The 16,143-nt window shown below is 40.2% G+C and overlaps 1 protein-coding gene across 5 annotated transcripts in view; it reads right to left on the reverse strand.

Moving 5' to 3' along the window:
* Positions 1-16,143, reverse strand: part of SHQ1 (SHQ1, H/ACA ribonucleoprotein assembly factor) — a 39,730-nt gene that overhangs the window by 2,382 nt on the left and 21,205 nt on the right. Inside the window, exons 12-13 of one of the 5 annotated variants that reach the window (XR_002442506.1) lie at positions 15,213-15,260; positions 14,186-14,348 (exon numbers count right to left, since the gene is read on the reverse strand). The exons of 1 other annotated variant lie outside the window; for it this stretch is intronic. Coding sequence is in view for 3 of the 4 variants with exons in the window: in XM_021409554.1 (XP_021265229.1) it covers positions 14,303-14,348; positions 15,213-15,260 (94 nt within the window). In the remaining variant the exon portion in view is untranslated. Of the gene's footprint in view, positions 1-424; positions 496-14,183; positions 14,349-15,212; positions 15,261-16,143 lie in introns of those variants that run through there. 3 more of the 5 variants (XM_021409554.1, XM_021409555.1, XM_021409556.1) reach the window with 3 other exon arrangements.

Below are 16,143 nucleotides of genomic sequence, written 5' to 3' on the forward strand. Positions count from 1 at the left end.
CTTGAAATGGGGAGGCAGACAGAGGGGAAAACGGGTATAAAGTCGCAAGCATACATCCTGTTTCTTGTTGCGGAGTTGTGCCTTAGACTATCAATCAACTTTTCACCACTTCCTGCAACAGCAGGTCTACTATAAATCCTGCAGTAACCGACTGGGTTTCATTTCCTCTGCCAAAACCTGCTAACCTGCAAGGCATGACACACTGACACCGGAGCAAGTAGCTGATAATGTAATACATGACTCCTGCGAGGCAGAAGTTAAAGCGCTCGTTCTCTCAGCTGAATGATTTTAAAGATCTTTATATTCTATTTCCCAGGGGGGATAATTACTCAGTATAACATACTCCTCTTCTTTTTTTTTTTTTCCTCGCTCCTAAAGGAATTGTATTTAAAAGTGGGGGAAGGGAAATGTAATGCAATTTCTTACCCATTTTACAGAGTGCAGCGTTTAAAAGCCCAACTTGGAATACAATCATTAACCTTCCTTAGATCTACCCTAGAGTGGAAAATTAAGGAAACTGTTTACCAGAAGTAGCTGAAGCACCAGAAGACAGTTTAACTCGAAGAATCAAATCGTAAATCTAAGCAAGCTCCAACGTAAACACAGGTTCCAGGTTTTTCAAAAGTTGCTCACTTGGCTTTATCCACATGTAGTTATTTTGGTTTAATAGTTCATTTTAATTCAGGACTTTTTTTTTTTTTTTTTGAGTTACAACAGTGCTTAAGTTGCCAACCTAATTTGGAACAAAGAAAGCATTTTCCTTACTCCCTCAGTAAAAAAAAAAAAAAAAGAATAAAAAACAACTGATGAATGAAAGGTTCCTAAAGCCTCGCAGGTAGGTGGTAAAAGCAGCTGGCTTGCAGGGAAACTTGTTTCCTGAACTCACTGGTGAGAAGCTGCTTTATGCTTTCAGTCACAAAAGCTCTATTCCTTACAGTATAGGCTTTTCTTCCTTGCTTTTGAAACTGTCTCCCTGCATCCTTCCAACTCCACATGTGAGCATGTCCCCTCCCACTATAATGGTTGTTCATTATATGAAGGTGCAATTTTTGTTTATTTCACTGTCCTGCTTCCTGTCATACTCCTATGGACAGCCAGGCTCCACAACCTGAACGTGCACTGTGACAGAATATTGTTTTGTGCCTCTTTCATGTGCAGTTCCTTTTAATTTCATGGACACCCATGAGCAACTGCATGCACAATTTCCTCTGGCGATGCATTGTCAACTCCAGCTACCTGTTGTACAACTGCTGCTATAGACATACAATCGATCTTTCAAGTCCTGTTTATCCACACATCTCTGCTATCATATCTGTCACTTTGGTTCCTGAAACACTATTTTTTTGTTCCTATTTCCACTAATTCCAGTATTTCACAGATGTGTTTCCTGTGAGATATTCAGTCCTTGAAATCACCTCCCCAGAATTCCCTCCTTCTCTTTCACTGTTCTCTTGTAATGCCATTAACACCTTAGGTATAGAAACACACCACAGAAAGGAGTCAAGTAGTAAGGAGATGTATGGCATTGTGTACATTAATAAACACTTTGCTGTGCTCCAGATTACTAATGACAAGAGATGAGAAGCAAATACAGTGCCTAACTCAACACGTTGGTTTACTATGATTAGATGTGGTACAACAGACAGATAAAAGAATGGCCTGTCTAGAGCTGCAAGTTCATGAGCACTGGATACTCAAGTGCATTTCTATCAATGAATCCAAAGAGAATGAATGAAAACGCTGGCGCCTGACAGCAGCAGACAAACATTGGTCTCACTGGACAGCATAAAGCTGCTAAAGCATTCCTCTTCTGAATAGCTCAGCTTACCTCCTAATTGATCAAAACAGACTACAGAATAATGATAATTAACTCGTAAAACAACTGTGGCTTCAAGACTCACGTGTACTCCTTTTCCCCAAAAGCTAGGCTAGAACTATAGGGAAAAGACACGCTTTTCATGTCCACAAAAGATTATCAGAAGACGCCATTGTTCAAACAGCCTGCTCTGCCCTCCTAACAGCAACAGCACGAACACACACCCTGCTTGAATGAGTAAATGCCTGCAAAAGGCCAACTATCTGTCCTGATATCTACCAGTGCTTTGCTTCAGTTCTCACAGCGGTGTCCCACGGAGCAGTGACAGCCAGCACCACGCACAAGGTCATGGTTTTACGTTTCAGAATCAAGCAAGGGAGCAGACTTCACGCAGACCTGTGCAACCTTGTCCACCTGCACCGCCACCCCAAAAGCCACAGCAGGCCAACCAGAATAGGAGTCTTCTGAGCAGTCATTAAAAACCTAGAACATTATTTTCACAGGATCTTAGTGTGGTTTGAGTTGGAAGGGATCCCGAAGACCATCTAGTGACAATCCCCCACCATGGGCTAGGACACCTTCCCCTGGACCAGGCTGCCCCAAGCCCCATTGCTATTCTTCAGCTCTTAGCTGTATCAGGTATTTGATTTTAACTGGATTTAAAATAGCATTAAAAAAGCCTCTTACGGTTACTCAGATTTCTTAGTAGATGAAACACTTCCTCCCACCTTCCCCTTTGCTCATCAAGTCTCTTCCAGAAAAAAAAAAAAAATCAGAAGTCTGCAGACCTCAACATTTCAAATACAAGGAAAACCTCCAAGTCTCATGCTTTTGACAAATCTACAGATAAAAGCAGAGAACTCCACTCCCCAACTTCTCAATCTCTTCTATGGAAAACAAACAAAAAACCATTTGAATAACAGCACTGTGGGTTGTTGCTTTTTTTTTTTCCTTTTTTCCTGAGCAGAATTAGCGTTAGTATAGATCAGTCCATGTCAATTAAGGCAATTAACTAATTTCAAGGAAAACCAAATTTCAGGAGTGCATTACACATCAGCCTTAAGAAAAGGTGGCATTACTCTCCAGACAAAAACAAGGCAAGAAGCACAGAAACCAGAGCATGGAAATGCTTCCGAGGGATACTCTGGGTCTGAGCTGATGATTTCCTTGGCAGAAAAGCAAGCAACAATTCAGGAAACAAAAATGAGACGCCAGAAATGAGATATCACGTACTAGAGACTTGCTGTAAACAAGTCCCGCTGTTCCCCAAATTTTTTGAGTAGCATTTTGGAGATTAAACAGCAAATACTTTAATTTTTCAAGTATGATTAATGGAATCGCATGATTACTTTAAGACACGCTCATTCAGTATGCACATCTGTGGTAATGATATCTTATTATTATGGTAATAGTGTTCTTACATAAACCTGCCTAATAGGCTTTAAAGGTGCCACGCAAGGTAATTATTAGTTATCAAGATGTCAATTGCTTAAGGAAAGTGTTTAATTACAGGTTAAACTGATCAGATGCGTGTTTTGTTTAATGCACAGCTTTGAGGAACAGGTAACAACAAGGCATCGCGGGTCTTTTCCACGGAGTCTGAAATTACAGTTTCAAGACAGAGGTGCTGTAAAAATCCTGGTCTAGGAAGCAGAAAAGTTTCCCCATGTGCAAGAAGAAGAAAAAAATTCTGTTCTGTACATCTCAGATTGTAAAAGAGTAATAATTGTGTGAAAAGAACAAAGTATCAGAAGAGATTTTGCAGAGAGGTTCAACATCAGCTGGAAGGAAAGCTAACCTACCAAAGCCACCATGGCACAGAAGGTAAAGAATAAACACAGGTCTTGGGGGACACATCCAGACAAAACACTCTAGCTTTCCTCAAGTGTTACAGTAAAACGAAGTAATTATGCTTCTGTGTACCTTCAGTTAGAAACAGCATAAAAAGAAAGGGTTTAAAAGAAGAGTGTTAATGGGCCTGGCCTTTCCATCTGCCTTGCATCCTAATCTCTTGCCTTAGTAGCTAAGAGATACAAAAAAAATCAAAACCCAGAAAACTTGAATATAGGAAAACCAGCACTCTACACTTCATTCTATATGATGTATGGAACTGCATACTTGGTCGTGGCACGTGAGCTGCACACTGAAAACACTGTGCAAAGTAGTCACAAACATGGCAGCAAATAGTCTCAGTTGGCCCGACAGCCTTTAGAAACTGGAGCCAGTAACATTTCACTATGGAACAAACAGTATTTTCTTGGAGGAATACAAGCTCTTGCTTGCTCCTGGTTTTTGTGAAAAATAGATGCGGTAGAAATAATCCTTCTAAGTGTGCTTTTGCATTTACAGATGTATACAAGCATCAACTTTTCTGAAGTTTGTGGTGTAAACTAGGTGTAACAGATAGCAAACCACAACTGCAGTGCAGAAGGATTTTCCTCCTGCCTACCATTGCTCAATCACAATCAAGTCAGCGCACAGAGCACAAGTCCTGTCGTGGCAGATTGAGCTGTTCGTGCCCAAGTACAACAGAAAAGCAACAAAGCACACAAACCTATATATCAAAGACATTGACAACAGCTTTGGATACCAGCCTGGTGCTTGAATGCGACCTAACTGGTCTTGGAACTGAGATTTATAACCCAACTCTTGTTATATGATGCTGTTCCAGTGTGGTTAGGGCCTATTAATTGTATTACAATGGCAATCAGTCCTCCATGCTAGCAATGCTAACTTGGCTCTACAGAGCTGACAAGCCCTATTTTACATGTAAAACACTTTACATTAATTATCTTTAAGCCTTACAGGCAAGATAAACAAATCTCAAAGAAACAGTACATACTTCAAGTGCAGACTTGCCTTTGTAGTGTTGTAAGTTCCACCAAAGAAGAAAATGAGGCTTGTTTTATTGCTAAGCAGCCACCCCTGGTAGGCTGACAATTCCTCAAGATGCATTCAAACACAAACTAGCATCACACTGTGCCAGTGGCAGGGCTGACAAACACAGGCAGAGCAGCTGGGTAACTTACCTCCAGCCAACAGAGGCTCTGGACACCTTGGATTCATCACACAGCAAAGGCACTGCATTAGGCTAAAGGCTTGCATTCTGTCTGCTGGATCACAGAGTACTCCCAGTTGTTTAAGTATTATATGACTACGGCATGAGAAGTTACCCAGTTTAAGGAGAAAGCATTAGCCTATATTTAAACTACCTTCCTCAACAAGGCCTGGCAAAATTCAGACTTATGAAAGTTTCTCACACACCCATTTTCTCAGATAAAACAGGTAAGATAACAAGCAGTACAACCAGCCAAGTGTACAACCACTTCAAATGTGTTCCAAATTACATACCTAGCAGCATTCATTGCAACTTCCCACAACTACTTTTTAGCTAGAGGCATCATAAGAATTAAAACAATTCTGGAATTAACACTATCTCAGGCATCACCAGATACGATCCCAAAGCAGAGTCTCAGCAGTTCAGATAAAGAGGGTGTGGAAGTGGAAGTATGTGCAAGACACAAAAGCACTAGTTGAACTATAAGGGATAGCACAATTACGCACCTTGCCATGAGACTAATTGAGGACAGGCTGCAATACAACGTGACTGGCAACCAACAAGATCAAACATCCCTCCACACTTGAATCATTATGTATTTATATTTCTAGCTGTTTGAAATTGTTTTTCAATTATTGCAATACAGAATTGAAGGACAATTTGATTTTAATAAAATATTCAAGGCATGAAAAAGGCTAAGTTTGATCAACTTTGACTGTAAAACACAGAAGCAATAACAAGAATGGCACTGACTGAAGAAGACAACTTTGTTAATGTAGAAACAACTGAGACAACAGGCACAGGCAAGCATAAGTGGTCACTAATAAAGATTAGATTAAAAAATCCTCCAAATCTTTACAAGCAGACATTTAGCAGCAATCATAAGAAACTCATCACACTAAACACACCATTCATTTGCCCAAACTACTCCAGTCACGGGTTGGGAAAGAAAACAAGCTTCAGAATCTGCGCAGCGATAAGAGTCTCTGATTCAATTACACCTTTTAGCATGTGTTTTATACGAGATGCCATATTTCACCACATTTTATTCCCCTTCCAAGGTCACTCTTAATGAGTGCTTCACTATTCAGGGACTTCCAACCACAGAGAAATAGTTTTGAAAACGCAAGTTCAGAATTAGCCCCGCAATGCTTAGTCGAGTTTTCACAAGGTTTATTTGCTGGAAGTAGTAATGTTACCCCCCTCCTCCAAAACAAGCTCTGAAAGTAATTCATGGCAGAGACTGTAGTCTCGGTACATTTTAAACAGCAACAAACACCTTCCCCATCTGCAAACCCTGCTGTATTACAGACCATAATAATGATTTGCTCTTACTGCAAAGTACCTTACATACCCTTTTACTCCAATTTCCTGCAAGACTGGGGAACTACTCACAGATTTTATTTTGTCCAGTTCTGGGAACACAACCAGTCTCAACAGTGAAGCATGGCTAAAACTTAATGAAGCAGAACAACACTACCCTCAAGTCTGAGGCACGAAGTGGAAAAGAAAATACACCCATTAACTGATGCAAAGGGCAACTCTTTCTTGGAAAGAAGCACATTCATTCAGAAGAATACAGATAATATTTTATCCTTGCTCCATGCACAGATAATACCACAGGTCCCTAATGATCAGAGAAGTCTGGAAGTCAAACATTTTCCATTCCCTTCTACAAAAACGGAAAGTAAATCCACAACATTCCTTAAACAGAAAAACATTTATTTATAGAATAGGTAACATCTACTAAATCACCGTTTCCAGATTTTTTTGTTGTTATTTTATCATTTTTACTGAAATGAACCATCTGAAAGGCAGTCCATCAGAATCCTACCTCCTTATGAGATCTGAAGAGTCACAGCAAAGGTAGTGCCATTAGCAGCCAGCGAGATAACGCAAACTGCACCATTCAACAGTTCCACCTCCTTAGTTTATTATACATTTTTATAGTGAGAGGCAGAACCAATAAATAACCCCATTAAAATCTCATTTGCTCTGATCAATGAGTACCAGAGGTAACATAAGAACGAAGCTGAATTTAATGTGTTTGTGAAGGAGAAACAGAACAATTTTCTTCAGGATTCAGGTAAGAAATTGACCTAAACTTTAACTAATCTTCCACATTATCTGCAGCAAAAGAAAGACAGATGAGTGTAAACGCAACACAACGTTTGTTCATGTAGTGCAGTACTGGATGAACCACTGCTTCTGCAGGAAATAAACAGCCTCCAGAATGCAGAGCTAAGAACAGCTTAGTTTCTAAACTTCTTCATGAAAAGCCAGGGGCTAAAATATCATGTCCAGTCTATTCAGGACATTTTATGCAACCACGTGTAAAAATTAATTCTTTCTCAATTTCTCAAGATAACAGATTCTGATTTTTAGCTTAAATAAATTGGGTCTACACAGTTAGATCCTCTCTACACTTTGTGGTAATTATCTCTCTTATAACACCTTTCAGAAATAATAGGCAACTTCAATCAAATTTGAGAGAGACTACGAGTTGAAAAAGATCCTTAAATTCCTACATATTTGATGAAAATATTCAGAGGTAGATCCGAAATAATCACCCCCATGAGAAAAGGCAGGGAGAATGCAGCTACGTGTGTACTCACTTGGAGGGAGCTCACAGCATGGCTATACCAAGGAGCTCATCTGTGCTTAGAGCAGTTGGTGTACATGCTGCCTCTTGCAGCACGATGCGGGACGCATCGAAGAACACGAAGAAACCAGGGCACAAAGAGTGGGTTTGTTGTACGAAGGTTACAGAGTTATCTTCCCCTTCTTCCCTTGTAGACATCAAAGTGGAGATTGGAAAAGCACCAATTCACTGCACACCAAATCTTTACCTTAAACACAGGAAAACCACACCGTAAAATGGGAGCACCGAGTTCAAGACTAAGTCTGGAAAATACATCTTTCCATACAAGAGAACAGCCAAGAGAAACCTACCACGCATCTTCAGGTAGCAGACAGCAGTCCTGAGCACAAAGCAATGGCTGATGTGGAAGAATCCAGTGGGTTTAAGGGAAATATAAAACACTTTCATCTTGAAATTCTGCATTTCAAAGGGCACTGCACGAATTCGGGAGCTAAGAGCGATACGCTGCAATCCAACTTGCAGCCTTGCAAACACAAGCTGCTATCTACATAGCTTGAAGTACTACAGTTTGTTAAACATCAATCAAATATAAAGCACAGCACCATCGTTTCAATTTAAGTGACAGTACGTTAATAAATCTGAGTATTTCAAGTGACTTTCCCTCCATATTTTTTCTGAAATTCCACAGCACTTCTTTTATAATGAATCTAAATACTGTATGAGCTGAACTTCACATTTATAAATATTTTAAACAAAGATGAAGCTTTCCAGTATAATATTTTACTTTAATTACTTGGTCTTTTTGGTTAGTTGCAACTAAGCATATCACATTATAAAAGAAATCAAGTACAGCTTAGTTACGTGTATGTTATTATGAAAATACTCATAAGAAAAAACAAACTTGTAATTAATACTGGACTATAAAAAGGAATCAGTGTTTATATTTGAAGAATTCTTTAACTGAGTTTAGAAACAGCTCGGTGTTGCCAAAATAGCTTCAGTGAGTTGCAACAAGCCTAAATATCTAACAATGGCACAGCTTCCAAAGTTCTATATGATAAATGAAATAACGAGTGGTGAATTGATAACTCACCACAAAACAGATGCAGAGCAGGGAACAGATTGTGAACTGCGATAGCAAATATTGACTGTGTTACAGAAATGGAACGCCGACGCTCATTCTACATTAGCCTCATCTTGCTCTTAAATATCTTAACTGCTATTACAAGTAACTTAGTCTTTACCATCTCTCTCATGATCTAGGATCTCGAACTCCTAGCATTGTAAATCATACAGCTCGTACTATAACATGGTAATGAAAGGTAGCCTCAAAAAGCAGTGCAGATGTGAATTTCAATGCCAGAATAACGCTAGTGGAGTCATGCATTAGAAAAACAATGGAAACGATAACGGATGGACTTAAAGGCACTGCTAAGAATACCTTATTAAAACAGGATCCTGCCCCTTTACAGTGGGATTTACCAAGCTAACAGCAGAAATCCTAGCGAGGTAGAGCAGCACTCTGACTGACACCCACAACACTCCAACGGCAACCACCACCTGCAGCCATCCCAGTCCCAGACCACTGTCAACTCGCACAGTCTCAACATAGAAAGACACCAGACCCAAGCACCTTGCAAGTTCCTGGCAGGACAGCACACATCTGCAGGGGCCCAGACTGATCAGCCTGCTCTCACCTCCTCCCCATCACCCCACTGCGCTTGTAGGGCTCCTCGTATCAGGGGCTCCAGGGAGTGATCCCACCTTCAGGCACCGTAATGATGATAATGCCCCATCCACTGAACCAAGCCCGCTCCAGATAGGGCTGAAAACAAAGCAGGAAGGCATTAACAGCCCGCAGATCAGCTCCTGCTTTGATCACAGCTGCACACTCCACCTGCTCAGAGGCAGCAAACACAAGCACTGCCTTCCCCAAACCGAGGCAGAAGAGCCAGCTGAGATGCACACGCTGAAAGATGTGACACCCACTGCTGACCCTCCTGCAGGCAGACAGGAGCTGCCTCCCAACAACTTTGGGAAATCAAAGCAATAGCCTAAGGGGGAAAAAAAATGGCTTTCTTCTCTTCCTTCTCTACCCACAGCAAGGTGCATTCAGACACAGCTTGGAGGAATGCAAGCCATAGAAAAGTGATGGAATAAATAGGAAAAAAAAACAAACAGAGGAAAGGAGAGGAAAAACATCAAAGGGAACTGCAGCTAGCAGCTGGGAGGAGAGATTAAATCCCTTGTTAAAAATCCATGTTTTACAGGGCTTGCTAAAACACATATAAAGGAGAATTTCTGGCACTATACCCACCTGTCTATCACACTTTTCAGCCTTCAGGGCAAACAATGTTTTGCTTTAAGCCTCTTAAGTTATATATTACATGAGTATTGTTATTTACTAAGTGCTCTGCGCACACCTACTGCTCTACAGACAATTGAAGTGGCAGCTAGGGCCTTAAATAAGATGCAATATTTAATGAGAAGCACAGCAGCACCGGATGACAGTAAACAAAAAGAAACTATATTAAAAACATGCATCAAAACAGTGAAAGATGAGAAACACAATGTGCTTGCAAATTCTTAGTTACTATTTTTAAATCAAAGAACCGTGATCTGAGGATTAAAAGCAAATGACTTGGCATGAAAATAAATGCGGGTTCTCTACCAAATTCAGGCATCTAGAGCCAACATTCTTTTCAATAAATTGGTAAGCCCTCACCTAGGTTCTGTGTGCTAAATGACAGCACTTCCTTCTTATGGCTAGAAAAAGCTATTTTAGTAACGTAATAAATTGTTAAGAACCTCATATAGTTTCTGTACCAGACCCATGGCTAGCATTTGAAATACAAGGTATGTTTCTGAGCTATGCTACCTTGACTGAAACAAACAAGACCATAAAGAATAACTCAATAACCTATGGAGAATGAGCCAACTCAGAATTGCCCTCCACCAGTAAAACAGGAGAACATACCGCAGGTCCGAACTTTTCAAGTTCCATGTTCAACCAGGCACGGTTTGGGATTTTATCTTTATGTCACACAGCAGAAATCTCTGCCCCATCACACTTGCAGATGTCCACATCAACTTTTAACTTTCTTATCAGTGAACTACAATGTTTCTTCACTCTTGCCATACTGCAAGTCAATCATACACGTGCATTCGTGGAGCCTTGCTCCCATTGCTCTTTCCCATTCTCAACCTCATTTTGAGAAGTAGAGGCTGGAATTAGTGTGAGTGGTTCCACAAACGATGCCACCTTCTTCTGCAAAATGACACTATTCTGCCTCTTCTGCACTCGCTGCTCTCATACCTACTGAGAGAGGCACACGTACTCAGGTTCCAGCAGCTCTCAAGCAGGACCCAAGCTATTCTTCTGGAGCTGTTGCCCATAACTATCTCATGTTCTCCAACCCTTGACTATGATCTACAATCTTTCACTGTTAGTGTGCCATCTTATACTTGACTGTATTAAAACACATGTTGTTCAAATAAGCATATGTTGCCAATCTAGGTCAGTCTGTGCAACTCATCTGTTCAAATCATTATTCTCTACTTAAAAATGTTTCTAACATTACTGTGAATTTTTATCTAAAAAAAGATGCACAGCACTTTCTTACAGATTGCTAAGGATATTGGACAGTACTCAGACAAAAACTCTGAAAACATGGAAGATCTTTATGAAATGAAGTAATAAAAGAATCCATCTCTTCGCAGTTCCTTCCCCTTTTTCCATTATTTCCTATAACACGCGTTAGGAATTCCAACACGTGGTAGTATGTAAACAAATATGCAGAAAACTGACCTCAAAGAGCCTGCAAAGAGACCATTTGAAGCTGCCACTCCCATGCTCAGTAGAAGCTTGAAAACCAGCTGGAACATCTGCAAGTTAATACACTGCTACAGGCCACCAAAGAAGTGAATGAAAGGCAAACCTGCTGCAGCCCGATTACTTCGAGCAGTAAGCACATGCAGCACTGCATGCTGAACTCACTGCCAGCAACAGTAATGCCAGCATATAAAGCCTGCTAAGAAGGAATTACAATAATTGAGGCTTGTAGTTGTGAGCTACCATTGCAAGTCATCACAGGACACTACGAATGATGCCTATATAACCAGATAAAACAGCTTTCTCACTGCATTCAGCTGGAAGGTGTGATCACGAGCAGCATCAGGATTTTTTGTTTTATCCCTTGTACCTGCATGGCTCAAGACCATTAAGCAGAAACAGCAAAGGAAAAAAATAACCTTCAAAGTGGTGATCTGCACAGTCCAACAAGTTGTTCGGTGGCTGAGAGGCTGCAGTGTATCCAAATAACATCATTCAAGAAAGACCGTGAAAAATATAATTTTTTAACTATAAGACAGTTCAAAATAATCAAAAGCAAGCATTTTCACAATGGTGGCAATGAGGTTGTTGTCTGATAAATAATATAACTAGCTGCATCAGAACACACACTACAAGCAGATGCTAATGGCAAGGCTGCTTTCGAAGTAGCAACATGAATGTAGTTTTTTTTTTTTCTTAATCTGCACCACCTACTTCAAAAACTGGAACTTTAGCAAACCTGAAGTGACCACAGCCTTCACTAAGCTACACTTACCACGGGCAGCAAATAAGGTAAAGTGACACCTGAGCTACAGCCAAGGCAGAGTACCATTGAGCATGAAACTGTGATTCACATAAAATACAATGCTGAGAGTTGGGACCTTAAGTGAGGATAAAACTGCAGGAAGTGCTTTAAACAGACTGTACAGGTCAGTTTAATCCCACAGAACCAAGAAGCAGGATTTTCATCCAGAACATACAATTGCTCGTGCCTTTGTTCTTCTGAATCATGGCTGCTGAATCCAAGAGGTTAACAGCTGAACATTTGCAGAGTCCTCTAACATTTGGGAATGCTTTAAATCAGAGTAATCTTTCTTCTGTTAACCATTTCCCCCCACACACACAGATAGGAAATTTAATAAACAAATGTACTAGTAGCATACCATTTTCTAAATCAACTAATGCACTAGTAGTGTACCATTTAAAGATCTGTTAGACTAGTTTTGTTCCTGAATCCTCCTTTCTGAACTTTGTCTTTTCCTAATAGGTGTTCACAGTCAACATGTACTCCAAGCAGCCCTCGTTAGGCAGTACAGTTCTTAGCTGGATGCCACAGCTAAGTTACCCTTAAGAACACTGCAATACCACAAAGAATGAATAGGATTTTATGAACACCAACCCTGAAAGTAGCAAAAAAAGCGAGGACCAAAAGAATTTTAAAAGCCTGTTTTTCCTCTATTAAAGTATTTTGAGCTTTACAAAGGCCCAGACCACTACAGAAAACAAATGCCACAATCAAAATAGCTTCTACTTAACTTCCCAAAGTTTTCTAGATTTTAACAAATAATAACTGGGTCAGATTTTTCTAAGCAGACGAGTGATAAGTCTAATAAATAGTTTAAACACATATATGGAATACATAGCAAAATTCTAATATATTAATCTAAAAGATGATAATATTTGACTACACAAACTTAAATGCATTGTATGTTATAGAATATTTTCCCAAGTCTAGTAAAAGATTGAAGCAGCTCTTTTCAGGAAGATTGTCATACACAACCTGCACACACTTAAGTGCTCTTTGCCCTTAAAGCAAGCACAGAACAGTATATGAAGGGGCCCATACATGTAACAAGCTGCAAGGAAAATACTGCACATATGATTCTCCATAGATAAGTTAATGTAAATTAATAAGACAGCCAGCTGTACAAATACTTACACTGAGGAAAGACTTCTGAACATTCAGTGGCCCGGTGTGTTTGGACGGGCACGACAGCAAGCTATCTGCACTACTTGGATTACTCATGTGGTTTTGGAACACATGTCAGCAGGCTGCCTTACACATCCAAAGCAGGATTTTAGCAGTTTTTTCCCCAAGTATTTATTTAAATACCTTTAATGCTCTTTATATTTAAATTCACTTAGAGCCAACAAAACGATCAGAAGGAATACAAAGAATCTTTCCTCTACCAAACTTTTACCAATGCAATGGACTAAAACTATGATGCTGTAGCTTGATGTCCTTACTCCTCTATTTTAAAATCTGAGATGACAAAGGCATTAAAATTCCTAAATCTCATTGATCTTATTTCTTCTTGTAAGACGTGTGTTCCTTGATGCCTTCGCAATGCCAGACCTTAAAAGTTCAGGCCCACATTACATTGTATTGATTAAAACAGTAATTCAGACAGCCCAGGGAAAAGGAAAGGGGGGGGCGAACAATCACAGTCAATCTCATCACCCCGACCACACGCTGTGAGTGTAATTAATCCTACATTTACTTAGAGAACTTCACACCCTACACATAAAGCAGCAACTCCCTGCTGGCTTCAGACTAGGTAATTATGTTGTAACAAGGACTAGGTTTCCATTATAACAGAGATGAAAAGGAGAAGGGAGCTATGAAGCTAGCCTACCTTCTAGGGTAGGTATCACCTGCAAATCAAGAGAAGCAGGCATAACATGTTTAGGAATACTTGAGTTAGCTTTTATTTAGTTAATTCCAATAACGTATCAGCTTCTAGAGAGACTGCACAGACGCCACCAGGAATCATGGTTCTTAACTCTACGCAAACAGCCCATGTTTGAACTGGCACGTTGTACCTACGTTACCCAAATGAACAGGATTCTGCTTGTTTCAGGTGCAAGTATACGTACCCTGCAATGCAAAGTTGTGACAACAGAGCATGCATACACCAAAGCAGCTTCTAGACAGATATAATAAACCAAGTTGCAGGCAAAGTTCCATGGGATACGCTGAAGCAATTTAGCAGCTCATTTCTCTTGCTGTAATAGATCTCCTTTGCTGTACGAGTCAGAGCTACAACAATACACAACACAAACAATAACTTTCTAATATTTTGCAATAAAGAAAATGATAAAAGATGAGATGGCAAGTTAAAGAAAAATAGTGCTAACAAAATATAATACAAATTATACGAGACCAGACACCTTATTCTTCTGCTTTCCTTGAACCCATTAAATTTGGGGATGCAATAACTATAGAACTGTGCACAAATAGATGTAGTAATCCCTGGAAGATTTCCAGGGGCCCTAGTGGTTTCACCTCCAGTTGAGGAGCACAGGAAACACACAATTACCAGCAATGAAGTGGTACATGCCTAAAACTAAGCAAGTATTTAAATACTTGGTGAGGGTATTTTAAACTAGCATGGGCCCAACTGTTTTCCTCTGAAGGGATACAGAAGAGCACGCACTTCACTGCCTGCCTGGACAGCAACTCAGGGGAAGCTGCTCAGCCCTGCACTTGGCCATGGTACAGCCAGCAGAAACCACGTGGCCCCTCTATGAGAGGACACATACGTGGAACAGGGGACAACAGAAAGCCAGGTGAATAGAGACTGGTGCAAACGGGAAGACAAAGCACTGGAGAAAGACACCAGGCTGGGTAAGGGAACACAGCACAAGTCAGCGGGTAAACTGCTCTGACATCTACAAAGGATGTTATGGGGTCGCAGACAAAACTCTCCTCCAGAAGGGAAAGAGTTCTGCAATAAACCTGCATTTGATTCCCTTGCTCTCAGCAGCCCATATGCAGCTGTGAGACAACCACTGGTTTCCTCAAAGATCACCTCTGCTTCACCTCCTCCTTTTTGTACCAGAGTGAAGTGTGAAAGATGGAGAAAAGCTCAGACTAGCGATACAAATTTGGTTCCAACTTCACCTTGGAGAGGCCACCACGTGTATCACAGTGGTTTGTAAAATCTCTGACCTACAGAAAAAAAGGCATGCAAACCAGACAAATTAAATTTAATTTTATTATGGAAATGAAAGTAATAACAGAAGTGACAGCAGGGCAGATGATAAGCTCACTTAGCGGGGCGATCAAATGAAGTGATGACATGTCATTATGACCTCAGGGGTTAAAGATGCAATTTTCCATCTGGCTGCATCTGGCTTTTCAACATCAATGTTGACACCACCTGCCGAGACTTTCTACAAGCTGCCTCCATAGGTCTTTGTATAGCTTTTGTTACCCAGGTTAATATTTACTCTTCCCTCCCTTCTGATTTTGCTGAGCAACACGCTCCCTTTCTTCAAAACCCAACAAACAGTTAAAAACAATTTTACAGCGCATTTTATGCAATAGATAAAATAATAAACTTCACAAGCAACTCAAAGAGATGCTAAAAATCTAAAAAGCAGGTAAAACTAGGTTTAAGACTGCAAACTGGAGGATGAAGCTTCACTTGCTAATATCTTGCTTTGACTAATACTTTTAGGAATCTTCTTTTTTCTAAGAAACCTGAATAAAATCAGCTTATCTGGAAAAATCCCTGAAGATCTAGACTGTACTCACCATATCCAATTGACTATCAGCCACCTGCATTTGTTTTTACTCAGCAGCTTAATTGTTTCCAATTCCAGACACTCTTGTGCTTAAAATAAATCATCTTCTGCCAGTCCAGTGACACATTCACTTATTCATCTAATTAAGCCACAGCCAAACGATGATCTCAAACCGAATTTGTAATCAGTCATTGGCACACTGCTGGCTATAAGGTTTTCTTCCCACACTGAAATTTAAAAGCTGGTAACCAGCCAGTGATGTTCCATTCCTAGAAACTTCATATTAAATAAGGCTATTCTCTTAC

Source organism: Numida meleagris, chromosome 11, assembly GCF_002078875.1.
Source record: "Numida meleagris isolate 19003 breed g44 Domestic line chromosome 11, NumMel1.0, whole genome shotgun sequence".
In the NCBI taxonomy this organism is placed as follows: Eukaryota; Metazoa; Chordata; class Aves; order Galliformes; family Numididae; genus Numida; species Numida meleagris.